The sequence below is a fragment of the Pelodiscus sinensis genome, chromosome 12 (genome assembly GCF_052426305.1).
Source record: "Pelodiscus sinensis isolate ZL-2025 chromosome 12, ASM5242630v1, whole genome shotgun sequence".
Taxonomy (NCBI): domain Eukaryota; kingdom Metazoa; phylum Chordata; order Testudines; family Trionychidae; genus Pelodiscus; species Pelodiscus sinensis.
In genome coordinates this window covers 51,509,977-51,526,920 of record NC_143063.1, presented here as the reverse complement: position 1 = coordinate 51,526,920, position 16,944 = coordinate 51,509,977, and the positions used below count along the sequence as shown (strand labels likewise).

At 53.5% G+C, this 16,944-nt stretch overlaps 1 protein-coding gene across 4 annotated transcripts in view; it reads right to left on the bottom strand.

Annotated features, from left to right (window-relative positions):
- ZFHX3 (zinc finger homeobox 3) overlaps window positions 1-16,944 on the bottom strand; it is an 866,714-nt gene that overhangs the window by 40,680 nt on the left and 809,090 nt on the right. For 3 of the 4 annotated variants that reach the window (XM_075939759.2, XM_075939762.2, XM_089781575.1), the window contains one exon: window positions 9,309-9,416. The exons of the other annotated variant lie outside the window; for it this stretch is intronic. In XM_075939759.2, coding sequence (XP_075795874.2) covers window positions 9,309-9,416 — 108 coding nt within the window. The remainder of the gene's footprint in view (window positions 1-9,308; window positions 9,417-16,944) is intronic. 4 annotated transcript variants of the gene reach the window in all.

The window sequence follows — 16,944 nt, the reverse complement described above, 5'->3', positions numbered from 1 at the left end:
TGCAGTGCAGACAAGATTCACCCCTTTCAATCACGCTCTTGGTGCCTGCGCTAGCCCTGCCAAGCACTCCTGGCAGCCCACGTCCGTGCCAGCCAAACGCCCAAGGACACTGGGGAGGGACGTCTGTTTTACTGGGGTCTGCCACCACGGTGGCCAGTGCACAACAGGCCTTTGGGCTTGTAACTGACAGCAGAGCAGGCCTTTCCAATGGACAGGACACGAAGCCATGGCCTTACGGGCTGCAAGCAGACACGCCTAAGACAGGGAGTGTGACTGCCCCGGGAATGCAGCGCTCCCGTCCCGGGGCCGGGCTGAAAGAAACTCATCAGCTGAGGCAGTTCAGGGAAGAACAACACAGCTGGCTGGGGGCTGGAGGGACTGCTCGGAGGGGGACTAAGGATGCTAATACACATGGCTTCCCTACAGGCTCCCGTGGAAAGGGGAGAAAGCCACCGGCTCCAAGAAGGAGGGCTCTAGGCAGCAAGGGGAGAGGGAGGCAATGCTCTAGGCCAGAGAACAGCCTCCCCCACTGCAGGCAGACCTTGGAGCATAGAGACAAGCTGTCAAGTCCTAGCTCAGCAAGTCCAATCTCCGGGAGAGTTTTTGCAAGGCACCAAGGGCATGTAGGCACCCAACTCCCATGGGCTTTCAATGGGAGTTGGGTACCTTGGAAGTTTGCTCCTGGTCTCAAGAGCCGAGAGCAATTACACTGAGCTGCACAATCCCCCTAACTGCGCCTCCGGCAGCCGGACAGAAGCAGGGATGGAGAACTGCTCTCATGGGTCCTCCTGCCTTTGCCTTCCCCAAAGATCCAGACCCCAAACCTACAGCTCGACAACAGGAGGGGGAGGGGGAGGGGTGGGAATAGGTTCCCGCCAGGATGTGCCTGACCTGGTTTTTCCAATTTCAGTAATTAGAAAGGCAGTGGGCCTGCAGGAATTATTCATAAACTGCAGGAGCTGTGCAGTATACATTTATGTTAAACATGTCAAATCCGATTGAAATCACGCCTGCCAGCACCACACTCCATAAACACACTTTTCTGCCACAATTTCCCAGCTCTCAGCAGCCCATTAATACCTCTTCTAATAGCAATCTGCCACCGATTCGAATCAGGGACGCTCCGCTGCACTAATTGCTCGGGGTGAGGTGAGCAGCGTGGATTAAAAAATGGTTTTTTTAAAAAATCCTCCAGGCTAGTCCTCCAGAATTATTTCATTTCAATCTATATTTTACATAGCGATTTTGTTTAACAAATACTGGCGTACTGAAGTCCGGCTGACGGATAACCCCAAGAAAGGCTTTCGTGCAGCAGGGTCGCTTGGGACCAAGGCATTTCTTTCATTTTATCAACATCTCGGTATTTCACGTTTCAAATAATAAACCAACATTCTTTAAGGCCCTGACTGGTTGCCCCGGATCTGACTCAGTGCTCTGTGTCCGATATTAAACACTGACATCTAGAATTCATTCACGATTGAAATATGGCCGCAACAATTGGTCGGAAGGGCCTTCAGGACGATTCGCGCTGCATCTCGGGAGTGTGCAGAAGCCACTTCACCCTTTGCTGCAATGAAAATGAAAAGCCCAATCCAGGCACAGGAAATACGAGCAGTACGCTGCAAACCCAACCCTGATTTCTGAAAAGCACAAACATTCTGAGCCTCTAGGAAAAGGCACTGATGGCCTGGCATGCACACATGGCATTTGGACTAGCGAGTGCAAAAGCGCTAGAGCGTTGGCGTGAAACGTACTCGCTCCTCCTGCTTCTGGCCAAATCTAGAGATGCCTGGGTTCACATCGAACTAGGCACAAATTCTACATTTTGCATTTTGAGTTGAAAACCGAGCATTCCCACACACGATGTTGGGGTTTTTTGTTTGGAGGGAGAACTTCACTTGAACGTAAGACATTTGTATTCAAGAATAATTTGTTCTCTCTACAAACTTAAAGAAGGGAATTTCACAGTCTCTGACACTGGAAAGTTGCCATCAGTTTGGGATGAAACTAAAGTCCTGAGTCTTCCGAGTGCCTCACAAAGGCCCTACGAATGGTGCGTTCCGGCACACCGTGCCAAGTGCTCGAAGGCCAACCGCAGACACTCCTCGCTCTGCTCCAACAGTAACACTGATAATGGGCATCAGCTGCAGCTTGTCAGCAGAAGAGCTCAGTGTGTTACTACGGCAGGCAACTCTTCAGTCTAAAGGTGGGAAACTGAGGCACGGAAAGGCTAAGTAAATTCCAAGGGGTCGCGCAAAGAGTCAGTGGAGGTCCTATTCTCACCTGCCCCTCCCAAGCTCTTCCTGCTCCCACCTCTCTCAATCCCTGGGGCTAACACTACCATTCAGCCTTCCTCTCCCGCCTGTAACATCGGCATCACCTCCTCTAGGGCTTCACGCTCAGGCTGTATCGACTCTTGCCCATTCTAAGATACGGTGCCGCCTTCGTCGAGCGATCGGTATCTAGGGTGGCCAGATGGTTTCAACAAAAATCCCGGACACACTTGCCATTCCACCCCAATCGACATTCCATCTTAGAACACTCCTGACAGTTCTATTGTCTCAATTTGTTTCCCGGACAGAAAGCGCCAATATTGGACTGTCCAGTTCAAAACTGGACACCCGGCAGCCCTAGAGGTATCATGCGGTTTGGTGCCACATGCTTCTCGCTGACCCCCGGTCTGCTCACAATACAGCCACAGTGGTCATTCCCCTAGCCTGTTGTTTCGACCAGTCACGTCTCTGTTTGCATCCCTCCGCTGGCTCCCTCTTGTCTAACCTCAGACATTGGCTCCTTATCTCAGGGCCAGGGCCCTTCACGGCCTAGCCCCACCAACCTCTGCTCTCCTGCTCAATAGCCCACGGTGGACTCCTGCATTCGAACAGCCTGTGATTTCTGCCCCCATCCTCTGGTTACATCTTTTACTCCTGCTCTGATGCCGCTCCGCACACGTCCACATGGCCTGTAACACCCAGAAAGCCACATCACTATCTGCCTTCCAGTCCCACGTCTGAACTGGCCTTTGCCTTGCCCCACACCCTGGCAGTGGTCGTGTGACCGGTGTGCTAAGACCACAGCCCATCGTGCTGAACGATTAAACGGGAGGCCGGAAGCAGAGGGCAGTCACAGGCAAAATTACAATGGCTCTGCCCTCCTCCAGAGAGAAGGCAGTGAGGTCAGACCTTCTACTGGACCCACTTCTAGAGTTGCCAGGTGTCCTGTTTTATTTGCGCCCTCTGTCTGGTAGACACATTCAGAAAATACGGGACACGTGCAATGCGCAATGTCGGTATTTTCTGAATTCCCGGCTGGGCACCGGAGGGAAGCCTAGCGGGGGCGGGGCCGCGATTGGTGCTAGGAGCCTGTGGTCGTGTGCAAAAGGGGGGGGCGGGGTCCGGGACTCCCAGCCACTCCCCCCGCCCGGCTTTTGCACGCGACCAGAGGCTCCCAGCGCCAATCGCGGCCCCGCCTCCCAGCTGGGAGCCTCTGGTTGGTGCAAAAGCCGGGCGGGGGGAGTGGCTCCCAGCCCCTCCCCCACCCGGCTTCTACTAGCAACTCGAGGGAGTGCCTGCCGGGGGCGCGGCCCCTTGGAGTCCAGCTGCGGCCAGTGGCTGCACCCCCCCCGCCAGCTCCGCTTCCCGCCCCCCTTCCTCCGCCCCCCCTCCTGTCCAGCCCCACGGCCCCCAACCCACCCCAGTTCTGCTTCCCGTCCTCCCTTCCTCCCAGCCCCCCTTCCTCCTGGCTAGCCCTGCAGCCCCCATATTCTCCCCGCCAGCTCTGCTTCCCGCCCCCCCCCCCGCCCATGATCAAGTGTGTCCGATTCTTTGGCAGGGTCTACCTGGAACCCTGCCCACTTCGGTGGGTGAGAGACACGAGCCCTTGAGCCTCCCAGAGCTCCCCCACTGTGTCCCTCTGACACGCTAGGACCGCATGGCTAGAAGTTCACCGCCACGCAGCTCCAGTGAGTGTGTGTGTCTGGCTGGAAATAACAGGGAGCGTTTCTGCCGCGTGTTAGAAAGCAGGGCCCACGTTCAACTAAGCATGGAAGCTGCGTTTAAACCCCACTAACCTCCGTGTCCTTCACCTTGCAACAGTCCCCGGGCCGGGTGAGCCAGCGGCCCACGGGCTTCCAGGGTCTCTGTGGAGCAGAGGGGCAGAGGCGGATATAGGGCAGGGCGAGTGGGACGGTCGCCCCGAGGCCTGCGCATGCGCCGTGTCAAAGGGGGGGCCCCGCAAAATCATCATCTGCCCCTGCAGAGGGGCCTGCCTATGTGGATGCAGCTACAGCCGCAAGGCCGAACTCAGCATAGTTTGTGGTTTTCCTTTAGAGGATTTTTAAACAAAACAAACCAAAACGTAGAGGTCCTAGAAACTGGTTTTAGTATTTATAGTTTACATGGTCCTTCCACTAAGGGGGGCTAGGAATTCCACAGGAAAATGGCCATATAAAAGGCCCCTGCCTTAAAAGTCTATGTCCAACTAGATTTTATGGGTGAAAAAAAGTTTTACAAAACTTATTTTTTTCCACGTGATTTCTTAAACGTATCACTGAAAACCATCTGAAAACGTCCAGCGGGGTGGCCAACCCGCGGCTCTTCACCCCTGACAGTGCGGCTTGCAAAGCCTCCCCCATGGCTCGCGAAGCCGCCCCACCCACCCCTACAATTGGCCTCCGGCCCCCTGGGCGCAGGGGAGCCGTCTGGCATGGCACAATGGCGGCAGCCGACAGGAGCCTGATGTGGCCAAAAAGCCTGCCCACAGTTTTTAAAGGGGCAGCGTCCTTTTGGTTTTTTTTTCCCTCAACAATTGTGGCTCTCTTCGTTCAATGGGCTGGCCTCTCCTGAGGTCTACAAATACCAACGTACCAGCACTGTGCTTATGCCCGAGAGCGTTTGGAATACATTTAATCATAGAATCCTAGAACTAGAAGTGACTTTGCGAAGTCATCAAGTCCAGTGCCCTACCCTCACAGCAGGACCCAGTACTGGCTAGAGCAGGGCTACTCAACTTTGGAAGCACGGGGAGCCACAATGATACTCACAGCAGATGTCGAGGGCCGCAACTTAAGTGTGATTGCATATCCATGCAAATATATACGCAAATAGCTTCTTTCCCACAATGCCCCACCGCTCCCGGCACCTCCTCCCTTGGGACTAGACACGCCGACACCCTGGACCCATCTGTTCCAGCCAGCCCCTCCGCTTGTCTTTCAATGCTCACCCCACCTGGGAGACACCTCGCATTTGTGGAGCGTGTTCCCAGTGGAGGCCATTTTCAAAGGATCCCACCCACGGGACACATGTTGAGCCCTGTGTAAAACCAAAGCGCACTGTGGGCCACAAACAGATGGGCTCCATGTGGCCTCCAAGCCATGCGTTGAGAAGCCCTGGTCTAGACCATCCCTGACAGGTGTCTGTCTACCCTGATCTTAAGTATCTCCAGAGATGGGGATTCCACAATCCCCCTGGGCAACTTATCCCAGTGATTCACCACCCTGACAGGCAGGCAGTTTTTCCTCATGTCCAACCTAAACCTCCCTTGCTGCAACTTAAGCCTATTTCTTGTCCTGTCCTCAGATGCCAAGAAGAACAATTTTTCTCCCTCCTCCTTGTGACACCCTTTTAGATACCTGAAAAGCACCATCATGTCCCCTCTCAGTCTTCTCCTCTCTAACTAAACAAGCCCAAGTCTTTCAGCCTTCCTTCATAGGTCATGTTCTCTAGCTCTTTCATCATTCTTGTTGCTCTTCTCTGGACCTTCTCCAATTTCTCCAAATCCTTGAAACATGGTGCCCAGAACTGGACACAATACTCCAATTGAGGCCTAATCAACGCAGAGCAGAGCAGAGCGGAAGAATGACTTCTTGTTCACGACACTCCTGTTAATGCATCCCAGAATCATGTTTACTTCTTTTGCAACAGCATCACACTGTTGACTCTTATTTAACTTGTGGTCCACTATCACCCCTAGATCCCTTTCTGCCATGCTCCTTCCTAGAGAGTCGCTTCCCATTCTGTGTGTGTGAAACTGATTGTTCCTTCCTAAGTGGAGCACTTTTCATTTGTCCTTATTAAACTTCATCCTGTTTACCACAGACCATTTTGCAGTTTGTCCAGATCATTTTGAATTATGACCCATCCTCCAAAGCTCTTGCAACCCCTCCCAGATTGGTACCATCCGCAAACTTAATAAGCGTCCTCTCTACGCCAATATCTAAATCATTGATGAAGATATTGAACAGACCCCTGCGGAACTCCACTTGTTCTGCCCTTCCAGCAGGATTGTGAACCGTTAATAACTACCCTCTGAGAATGGTTATCCAGCCAGTTATGCACCCACTTTATAGTAGCCCCATCTAGTTTGTATTTCCCTAGTTTATTGATAAGGTCATGTGAGACCGTATCAAACGCCTTACTAAAATCTAGGTTTACCACATCCAACCCTTATCCACAAGACCTGTTGTCCTATCAAAGAAAGCTATCCGATTGGTTTGACATGATTTGTTCTTTACAAATCCATGCTGGCTGTTGCCTGCCATCTTATTATCTTCCAGGTGTTTGCAGGTGGATTCCTTAATTACCGGCTCCATTACCTTCCCTGGCACAGAAGTTAAACCGACTGGTCTGCAGTTTCCTGGGTTGTTCTTCTTTCCCTTTTTATAGATGGGCACTAGATTTGCCCTTTTCCAGTCTTCTGGGATCTCTCCCGACTTCCACGACTTTTCAAAGATGACAGCTAATAGGGATGTTAACATGTAGATGACTATATGATTAACTCATAGCCCTGGGCCTGCCATGGACAGAGTCTGTTCTGCGGCAGCAGCCCCTGTCACTAGGGGGTCAGAGGTCCCCATGGACAGGGGCTGCTGACATGGAGCAACCTCCATTCCTGGTGAGTTTGGACTCCTGTGTTCAGGGGCTGTTGCCACCTTATGCTGCTGCCTCTGTATCTGCGCGGGAAGCTGTTTTTTTAAGGGAGACCTGCTCTCGCCTGCCACCCTGTACTGCTGCCTCTGCTACAGAGGCAGCAGCACAGGGTGGCAGCAGCCCCTCTCCACAGGAGTCCAAGCTCCCCACAGACAGAGGCTTCTCTATGGGATGCTAGAGCAGCCTCTGTCCGCAGAGAGCTCAGACCCCCCCCAGCTTTTAAACTGGCTCCCCTGGGGGACCGGCTCCCACCTGCCACCTTGTGCTGCTGCCTCTGATGGACAGGCAGCAGTGTGGGGTTGCAAGGTGCCCCCAGGAGGGGGGCTGGGAGTGCACTGGCTGCCAGCCCTGCCTCCGCGGCCTATTGAATAGCTGCGTAACCGCTAAAATTTCATGCAGTTACATGGCTATTTCAATTACACGCTATCTAACATCCCTAATAGCTAAAGGCTGAGATACCTCCTCTATCAGCTCCTTGAGTATTCTAGGACGCATTTCATCAGGCCCTGGTGACTTGAAGATATCTAACAATTCTAGGTAACTTTTAACTTGTACTTTTAAAAATTTAACTTCCAAATCTACCCCATTTTCACCAGCATTCACTATGTTAGGCATCCATTCACCATCACTCCTCCTGGTAAAAACCAAAAGAAAGAAGTCATTAAGCACTTCTGCCATTTCCAAATTTCCTGTCATTGTCTTTCCCTCTTTACTGAGCAATGGGCCTGCCCTGTCCTTGGTCTTCCTCTTGATTCTAATGTAGTTGTAGAATGTCTTCTTGTTTCCTTACGTGTCTAGTTAATATTTTAGATTGGCAGCACAAACAGCCCTTAAGGGGACTTGCCAGGTTTTCTTTGCCAGGAAAGAGCCAGAACCGCTCAGACCTTGATGCTGGCAAATGAGAATTCCTCTTAATTTCCCTACCTGCAAGTAAACAGAACGAGTCAGCACAACCGCACTGCCAAGGAGAGCTGCTAAGTTAAGAGGACAAATCTGAAATTGTTTTCTTCCCAAAGGCAAAAAGTTTTTTTTTTTTTATGTTTCTTTAGTGGCTCAGTGACCCCGCTCCTGGGGTTGGCAGTGACCCTCAAAGTCCTTATTTTTCCATTTCTACAAAGCAGGGATTTTTCAAAGACAGTCTTTTTTTACTTTACACCTGCAAAAACGGGTGTTGTCAAAATGTTGTAGAGCTCTGTGAAAAGGAAACAAGTAGTAAATTCAGATGATCCCTAGTCCTGCCATGGGTGCCGGGGACAGGACGAGACGAGAGAGCTCCAGCATCCCACGGAACAGCCTCTGTCAGTGTCAAGCCTGGGCCATGCGAGGCCCCTCGAAGCCTCTTCCAGGCCTACGATCCAGTGCTCCTGTCAGCTAGCGCAGTGCAAAGCCTCAGGGCAGCGGCTGTCTGCGCAGTGCCCGCCTGCACTGCGATAACGATCCAGAGCCCGGCTGCGGCTGAGTTGAGTCAGCTGTCGGGCTCACAGGGCTATAAAAGTGCAGTGCAGGCATTAGGCTCAGGCTGTAGCCCAACCTCTGGGACTCTGCGAGGGGGAAGGGTCCCAGCCAGCATTCCCTTGAACCTGTGCACTTGGGCGGCTGCCCAGGAGAGATTCCAGTGCCACCCAGCATTAGCACAGCGCCCACAGCTGGCAGCAAGAGTTTCTACTTGTGGTGCACATCCACACATCCCTCAGTGCACATTGCAATATTTATTCCGCACATGGATGACAAAAGAGAGGGAACACTGGTCCCAGTGTGAGCCTGAACATCTCACTACAATATCACAGCCGCACAGCCTGAGCCCTGCGAGCCAGATCGCGTGGCCTAGTCAGGGGTCTTTCCCGCAGTGTAGCTGCAATGCAACCAGCAAAGGGGGAGAAAAACGGACATTGTGACTAGCAAAGGGTTTGTAACAGGAGAGCTGTAAGCATGACCTTTCATGCCATGTGCTGTCACCCCAGTAGGCCTTTTACGCAAAGCAGCAGTCTGCTTTGCCTGTGGATTGCTGCTTGGCCCCCATCTTTCCTGCTCATTTTCGTAACCTCCTTTCCCACCGTGCTATGGCTCTAGAAAACGGGGGGGGGGGGGGGCAGGAATGCCCACGTAACCGTTTGCCAAGCCTAGCGCACTTTGGGGTACCAACTTAATCACTTCAGGCAGGGGCAGGCAGCTTTTCAATACAAAACATGAGCTACAAAGGAAGGTGAAAACTTTGCGGCGTTTGTAAGTCGCTCTTCACAGACACCAAATGGAAGAAATACAAAGGCCGCTTTACACAGAGGAACAAGGCACCAGCAGAAGTGCCCTTACAAGCCACATTCAGCCCCTATCTGTCCATCCCCACAGCCAGCTGGACTGGGTAGAAACAGACGCAAAACCCACCTGTCCATTTGTTCTGGTCCTTGTCTCCTCCGCACTCTTGCTCTTTGGCAGGCTCTTCTGGTTCGGTTGCCGTCTCATTCAGCCCTTCCACGTCTTCAACGGACTCTTCTGAAATGTAAGAACCAAAAGGAGAAAAGACTAAAAGCAGAAGCAGAGGCAGAGGAGAGAGCCTGTCTGTCGTTAACGAGCGCCGAGGCAGCTCATTTTGCAATGTTTGTACATGATGTGGCTTCCAGTGGTTCCTACTTCCCACTCCCAGTGCTGCGTTGTGCGAGGAACTAAACCAACAGTGCTGGGTTGAGTTCCTCCACATTCGTAGACTAGGATTGCTTGGCTATTTTCTGTGGTGACTTTCTGGGGGCCCTCAGAACCCGCAGTTCCATGCATGTCGCTAAAAGTCAGCTTGCGTAACACTCTTTGTCGGCACTTCTGACAAAATACTTAGGCTGTGTCTACACTGGGAAGGGTTGGTGACAAAAGTGCTGCCGACACGCAACAGTCACCAAAAGTGAAAACGGGTCAAACTGGTTTTTCTGCTTCCCGCTGTGGACATTTCTTGGCAAGTTGCTAGCTCCCCTGTCGACAGACAGAGCAAAGCACTGTGGGTAAGCATCCCACAGTTCAATGTGATGGGAAGAGAGAGAGGCTCTGGGAGCTCTTGGTGCTGAGGAATGTCCAAGCAGCACAGCAGCCTCTCCAGCCCTCCCCCTGCAGCAGCAGCCTGCCTGCCGCTGGGTTCCCAGCAGGGCAAAACAGGAGCACGCCAATGATTAGCTCTTTCTTTGTTCCCCACACGGAGCAGCTCACCTAGCTGTCAGATACTTCCTGGAGCTTTGCAAGGGGAGAGGTGCATGCCTGCAGGGCAGCAGAGATCACACAACACTGAGCACAGCCAAAAGGTCAGGAATTGTAGGATACTGGAGGAAGCCAGTTCCCTCAGCAAAACAAACAATAGAGTCCACACCAGCTCTTTGTCAACAATAAAGGGAGGGGAAAAACCGAAGTCTCTCCCAGGGATGGATGTTTTTTGTCACCAAAACTCTGTGTTTTCCCAACAAGAGTCGCACTGCAGTGTAAATGCTCTCACTGTTTTGTTGCCAAAAAGGCAGGTTTTGGCGACAAAACATGCCAGTGTAGACAAGAGGGTTTTGCTTTGTCAGCAGGAGAGTGCTTCTGCCCACAAAGCAGTGTTCACACTTTCACTTTCTTGGTTGTTCATGGGGGTGGGGTGGGGATTTAAGCACCTGTGAATGGCAAGTTATATTGATCAAACGGGAGTGTAGACACACACTTAGTCTCAAGGCTGGTGTAATTTCAACAGAACGCAAAGCCCACTGAAATGCTAGAGCCAGGAAAAAGAGTGCTGTCACCACTCTCCTGCTGTCTGTGATTGCCTGTCCTCCTTCACTGGGAAGAGTCTGTGTCTGGCGGACAGGACTTGTTCCTAGGACACACATGGCAACAATTCCAATCCTGGATGTGGCTGGATCTTTCCTGCCAACCGAGTGCCCTTTGCATAACGCACAAGAGGCCGTAAGGCTGGGGGGGGGGGGGGGACTACTCACATCTAACCAATACTAATCACCACAGGGAAAAACACAGAGGATTATTTGCAGGAATGGCCACTTCTCTCGGCAACAGGCTGCAGCACGTCACACGGTGAAAAGAAACCCGTGGTCGGCATGAAGGAGCAATGAAAGAAAAGCGAGAGCCCCAGGGGGACGCGTTCCATGTGGGGAAGGACTCTGGTCCTCCTACGCAGGTCACAACCAGCAAGCAAATTCCAGCAGGATCGTTTACTATCAAGCAGTGATCTCAAGGCCTACAGAGATACGTGGTACAACCCTCTCCATACACACACCATCCAAGTAGATGCAACTGCTGAAAGGGATACTGGAGGACATGGAAATACGGACACCATCTTTTCTAGGTCCAGCCACGCAGTGCCCGGCCATCTTGTATTTATTTATTCCGACTTTCAACAGGATCATAAGGATGGTCATGAAATGTCTTGAAGCAACACACTTGGTAGTTTTCTAGCCAAGTTCCTGTCCTCTACCACCATGCTTACCTGCCCCATAAATACACACAGAGCCCATCAGGCAGTACGGTGACAGGAGGGGCCATAATAGCGGGTATTCATTCACCACAGGGGAGGACTCCAGGAACCCCACATTGAATAGGAAAGAACTGGGACTTCAGCCATGCACCACTTAATCAGAAACTGCCCTCAGCCTGCAGAACCCAGCCAAGCTAGTGAGCCATGGCAAGGGTCCCAAAGAGGAGCAGTCTTGCTCAGAGAGAACTGTCTGAGGGCTCGTTTACACCACCAGCGAGGGGCAGCAAGCAGGGGAAAGCGGCAGCAGAGCAGCTGTCTGTATGGACCTGGTGATGGACATTAGCACTTCATTACTGTGCTTTGATCTAGTGCTCCCTGCCACAGCAGGGTTCACGAGAACATGGCCTGTGGCAGGCGAGGCAGGGCAGATTCACATCCCGGTTTGCAGGGAACCGAAGAGGCACGGAGAGGAGCTCTCCCCAACAGAGAGGGGACACTCGCATTCGGCTGAGCCCACAAGCAGGGACGCTCTTTTTGCATTTCTAGCGCTTCATTTCTTCCAGTCAGCCAGCGACTGTCGTTAGGCTCATTCGGGGGGGATTCTACCACTGCTTGGGAAGGAGCCCCCCGGATGAGCTCACAGTCCCACCTCTGGTAAACGGCGGCTTGGTCACTGGAGCCAGAGGGCCATGCGGCCTGCACACCGAAGTCACCACCAGGGAAACGAGCCACCAAGCGCCACTTCCAGGGTCGGAAGAGTCCGCCAGCTGTCTCAGACACTGGCAGAAGGGGCTTTTTAACAAGGGGTAGCAGGCACTGGGACTGGCTGGATCTGACCACCCCACACTATGAACTTTCTTTTGAAAATGCTACCTGTGAGGTTTTGGCCAGAAGGGGAAGCACATTGTGTCTAACGGGTGCAGTGCAAATCTCCGCTCCCACTGCTCTGCAGGTCACAGTTCTTCAGAGCCGTGTGAGCTGGTGGGGCCTTGTGCTGGGAAGCCAAGACCCCAGTGTGAGATACGGGGGTGGATGGTACCCTTACACAAGGATGTTTCTTGGAGACGTGTAGCAAGTTACAACATGACACGTTACTGACACAGAAACTGTCTCCCTGTGGTCTGAGCAGCAGAGAATTTGCTGGAGGGAAGAACTATGGATCCGTGGTTGGGAGCTGAAATTCCATCATCCCCCTCACTTCAGGGAAAGGGTCAGGAAATCAACCTCGCCACTGACTAAAAGCAGCTGCCAGGCACGGTGCAGAAGGGGGCTGTTTAATGGGCGGAGGCGGGGCCATGATAAAAAGCAGGAGTTAAATAGTCAACTGGTTTTATGGGTTTCAGTAAAAATATTTGAATGTCACATTTTTGCTTTTTTTCTGTCCCTAAATCACCGTTCTCCATAGTGCCTGGTTCCGATACCCGCCGCACACAGACTAGGGCGCTTACTCCCCCAACACAGCGGCCTGCGAGCCTCCCGGCAGAAAAAAGTGCCCCTCAAAGCACCTTCCCAAGGCGGGCAAAGCAAGCCCAGCCCCATTTTGCAGAACAGAAAACAGAGGCTCTGGGGAGGCTCAAGGTTAAACGGGGCAGGTGACAGCCAGAAATAAAACCCTCCGTCTCCCAACTCCTCTGCTCCGGCCAACAACGCCTGTCACCCTTCTTTCCGAAAGGCGCCCACGCGCAGGGCCTTGCTCAGCTGCAAGGGGGCTGCCGCTCACTCCCCAGCTACCCAGAGAGCCATCGGAGGTGCTGGAGCCTTGGCGCAGTACCACTGGTGCCCTAGTAGTGTCACTGTCTGCACAGAGAGGAAGGAAGGGTGGCCCACTGCTGGATTCAGACACTGTCTGGGCTGCCTAACCGGCGCATGTGGAAATAATATACGTCTTCAAGTGAACTGTCTGGTTCTGGGGAAATAAAATAGGACATTCATAAGCAGTTACACCATCTGTCTTTATACCATCATCATCCACAGCAAGGGGAACGAGCTCTCTAAATGGCCAAAAGCCCAGGCTGACAGTAACCGGGAAAATGTGAGCTATGAATACCAATAAAGGTAGAAAAACGACTACAAAACAAGGATACAAACTGCAGATTCCTCCCTGCTCAGCGCCCGCCCCCCCGACGGGAAGGCAGTTTGTCTGACTGGGCGGCCACATAAAAGAAAGCCACCAGACAGTAACGCGTAGTCGGAATTCACCAAGCCCCATCACTGGCAAGCCTGCTCTTCTGAGCGCCAAAGCGTGTCTGCTGCCCTGGAGGAGGCAGCAGGAACGGGGAGGCTGCAGAAAGGATTTTCCGAATCACTGGACAGAATTTCCGTGAAGGCTACTGGCTCTTAAAGAGGAGAGGTGGAGGGCAATACACCGGGGGCGGAGGGCAATACACTTCCCGTCGGAAGTGCTGGGAATTGGCCAGTAGCCGAGTTCAGATAGTTGGCCTGAGTGAAGACCAGTATTTGAATCCCTTCCCAATGGCGAGGTGGCTCCTTTCAACACACCCAGATGCCAAGAGGGCCGTTCCACGAGCTTGCCCCATTTCAACCCGCTGTCTCTGAGGTCTGCATTTGCAGTGCCCAAGACTGGTCCAGCACAGCTGTTCTCGGAGAGGGAGGGGAACGCCTATTAACACCCGAGCGAGGGCTTTCACATCCTTCTGCATCCACGGGCACATCGCTGAAGGAACAAGGCCAGTTGCCCATCTGACGGGCAGGAAGCTGCTCTGAAGAATGGCCTTGCTGGGTCGGACCAAAGGTCCGCCTGGCCTAGGGTCCCGTCTGCCGGCAGACGCCAATTTGGGTGCCCCAAAGGGAGTGAACAAAGCAGGGAATCCGCACGTGAGCTATCCTGTCGCCCACTCCCAGCTTCTCCCTTCCCCTTTTCTCTCGCACGCTCACATGCGGCAGGAACACCAACGGGTCTGGTGGACGAGTGCCCTTCACTGGAATTGGCTCCAATAGCCCCTCCTCTGGGGCTGAATCCCTACGAGAGCCTGACCCCTCGGCTATTAGCAGCACAAGCCCTGGACCAGCAAGGAGCCTGGCGTGGGATGACAGCAAGTACTCAGCCCCCGGGCCGTGGGCCAGCTGCACAACGGACCCCTTTCACATGCTCAGGACTTGCTCATACTTCAGGGGCATCAGCAAGTCCTCACTGGTCGCTTTGGGCCTGAAGCACCCCCCTAAACTTTTCCACACCAAAGGAACCCTGGTCCCATTTGCCCAGGCTTCTGACTCCACGACAGCTCGGCGGGGAGCCTCGCATCCAGGCCGCGCGGACCCGTGTCGCTGCCGAGGTTCGGAAGAGCCGCGTTAGTCTCAGGACCCCCGGGCGGAGCTGCAGGGGATGCCGAGCTGCATGAGGAGCTCACCGTGGCACGGCGTGCGGGGCCCGCTGCAGGACTGAGACAGCGGCAGGCCGGTCCTCTCCTGACAGGCGCAGAGGGGGTGTTGAATACAGGACCGCTCCACCCCAGCCAGTGCTGTTCGATCCGCAGTCTGGGGAGGTGTCTGCTTCCGGCCCTGTACACATAGCCCCGAGGGACGACAGCTGCCGTTCCTGTGCACTGGCTGGAGCAGAGCGTAGGGACGGAACGGCTGTGCTGTGGTCCCCAGATGCAAAGTGGATTTCCCCAAATCTGGAGCATGTCAGGGCTTATGAAGTGAAGGGAGGCAGAGGAACGGGGCAGACAGACTCAGGGACTTTGCACAAGGACTGAGTCTCACTCAAACCCAAACAATCCCAGCCTGCCCCGAGCCCACTGCCTTACCACTATTGGGAGGCACCCAGGGCACACGTGGTGCTACCTCGATAACAGACTTGCAACAATTTCACAAATCCCTGAGAGTGGGCCTACCCCAGGAGCACTGGCTGGAGCCGTCATTACAGGGCTAGGAAATCTGCTATTCAGATTTTTGAAATCCACCCCAGTGCAAATTCCCAGGATGGGTCTTTTCTTCCTTAGCGAATAAATCATTTTAGACAATGGCATTTCCTTTGAATGGGAAATTAAACGAGTCACTAAGAGAAGGAGCAGAGGAAAAGAGTCTGGAAATCGTAAGCATCTTCTGACCTCAGCAGAATTCCGAAAATCCCAGAGCCAACGAGTGAGAACGTGCCTCTGTCCTCAAATATCACAGGCGCAAAATGCATCACTCCTGGCCCTTCCGAAACGCAGGTTGCAAAGCTTAACATGAGTGCAGAGAAGTCACCAAACCCCAACTGGACGTGTGCCAGGCTGAACAGCGAGTCCCCTCGGCTCTCTTGGCCTTATTTCCTTCACCAGCTGACATCTCTGGTGCAGAAGGACGAGGGGTATTTCTTTGGGGGCCGGGGTGGGGGGAGGAACTGAAATAGAGTGGGTTTGCCTCCCCTCCCTCTGGCGGGCTCAAGAGCTGAGAAACATTAGCTGTCATGAACCACAATCAAATCAGGTTTGAAATATTTAGCAGTGGCTTGGAAAATGCAGCGGTGCAGCTCTGACAGGCGAGATGTGCACAGACACCCATTTTCCATTATAATGGAAATATCAAGCCTGTTCTGAATATGTATAACCCAGAAAAATGTATTGATTTTTCATTCAGCATTAAAAAAATGAAATACCCTGCAGCTGTCAAAAGCCCTTTGTTAAAAGCTCATCTTTCCTGGAATGAGGGTTACCAGAAACAAGTTTTAATTGTACACAGAGCATCTTCTGTGAAACAAGGACGTCCGTTCCTCCCCCCACTCACCTCCCCCCATACACACTTCAGTGTGACTAGCCCTTGCAGCTGGTGGACATAGACCTGAGACCCAGTCAACTCATGGCAGCTGTGACCCTGCCCACATGCAGCTGTGCACACCACGTGACTGTGCGCGTGCATGCGCCTACCATCACTAGACTTGCAGGGGAGGTTCCCACAGCCATGCACACCCATACCATCACTAGGGGAGGTTCCCACAGCCATGCACACCCATACCATCACTAGGGGAGGTTCCCACAGCCGTGCGCATCCTTACCACCCCTAGGGGAGGTTCCCACAGCCGTGCGCGCCCTTACCACCGCTAGGGGAGGTTCCCACAGCCGTGCGTGCCCTTACCACCCTGAGGGGAGGTTCCCACAGCCGTGCGCGCCCTTACCATCACTAGGGGAGGTTCCTACAGCCGTGCGCGCCCTTACCATCACTAGGGGAGGTTCCCACAGCCGTGCGCGCCCTTACCACCACTAGGGGAGGTTCCTACAGCCGTACGCGCCCTTACCACCACTAGGGGAGGTTCCTACAGCCGTGCGCGCCCTTACCATCACTAGGGGAGGTTCCCACAGCCGTGCGCGCCCTTACCACCACTAGGGGAGGTTCCCACAGCCGTGCGCATCCTTACCACCCCTAGGGGAGGTTCCTACAGCCGTGCGCGCCCTTACCACCACTAGGGGAGGTTCCCACAGCCGTGCGCATCCTTACCACCACTAGGGGAGGTTCCTACAGCCGTGCGCGCCCTTACCACCGCTAGGGGAGGTTCCCACAGCCGTGCGCGCCCTTACCACCACTAGGGGAGGTTCCCACAGCCGTGCGCGCCCTTACCACCACTAGGGGAGGTTCCCA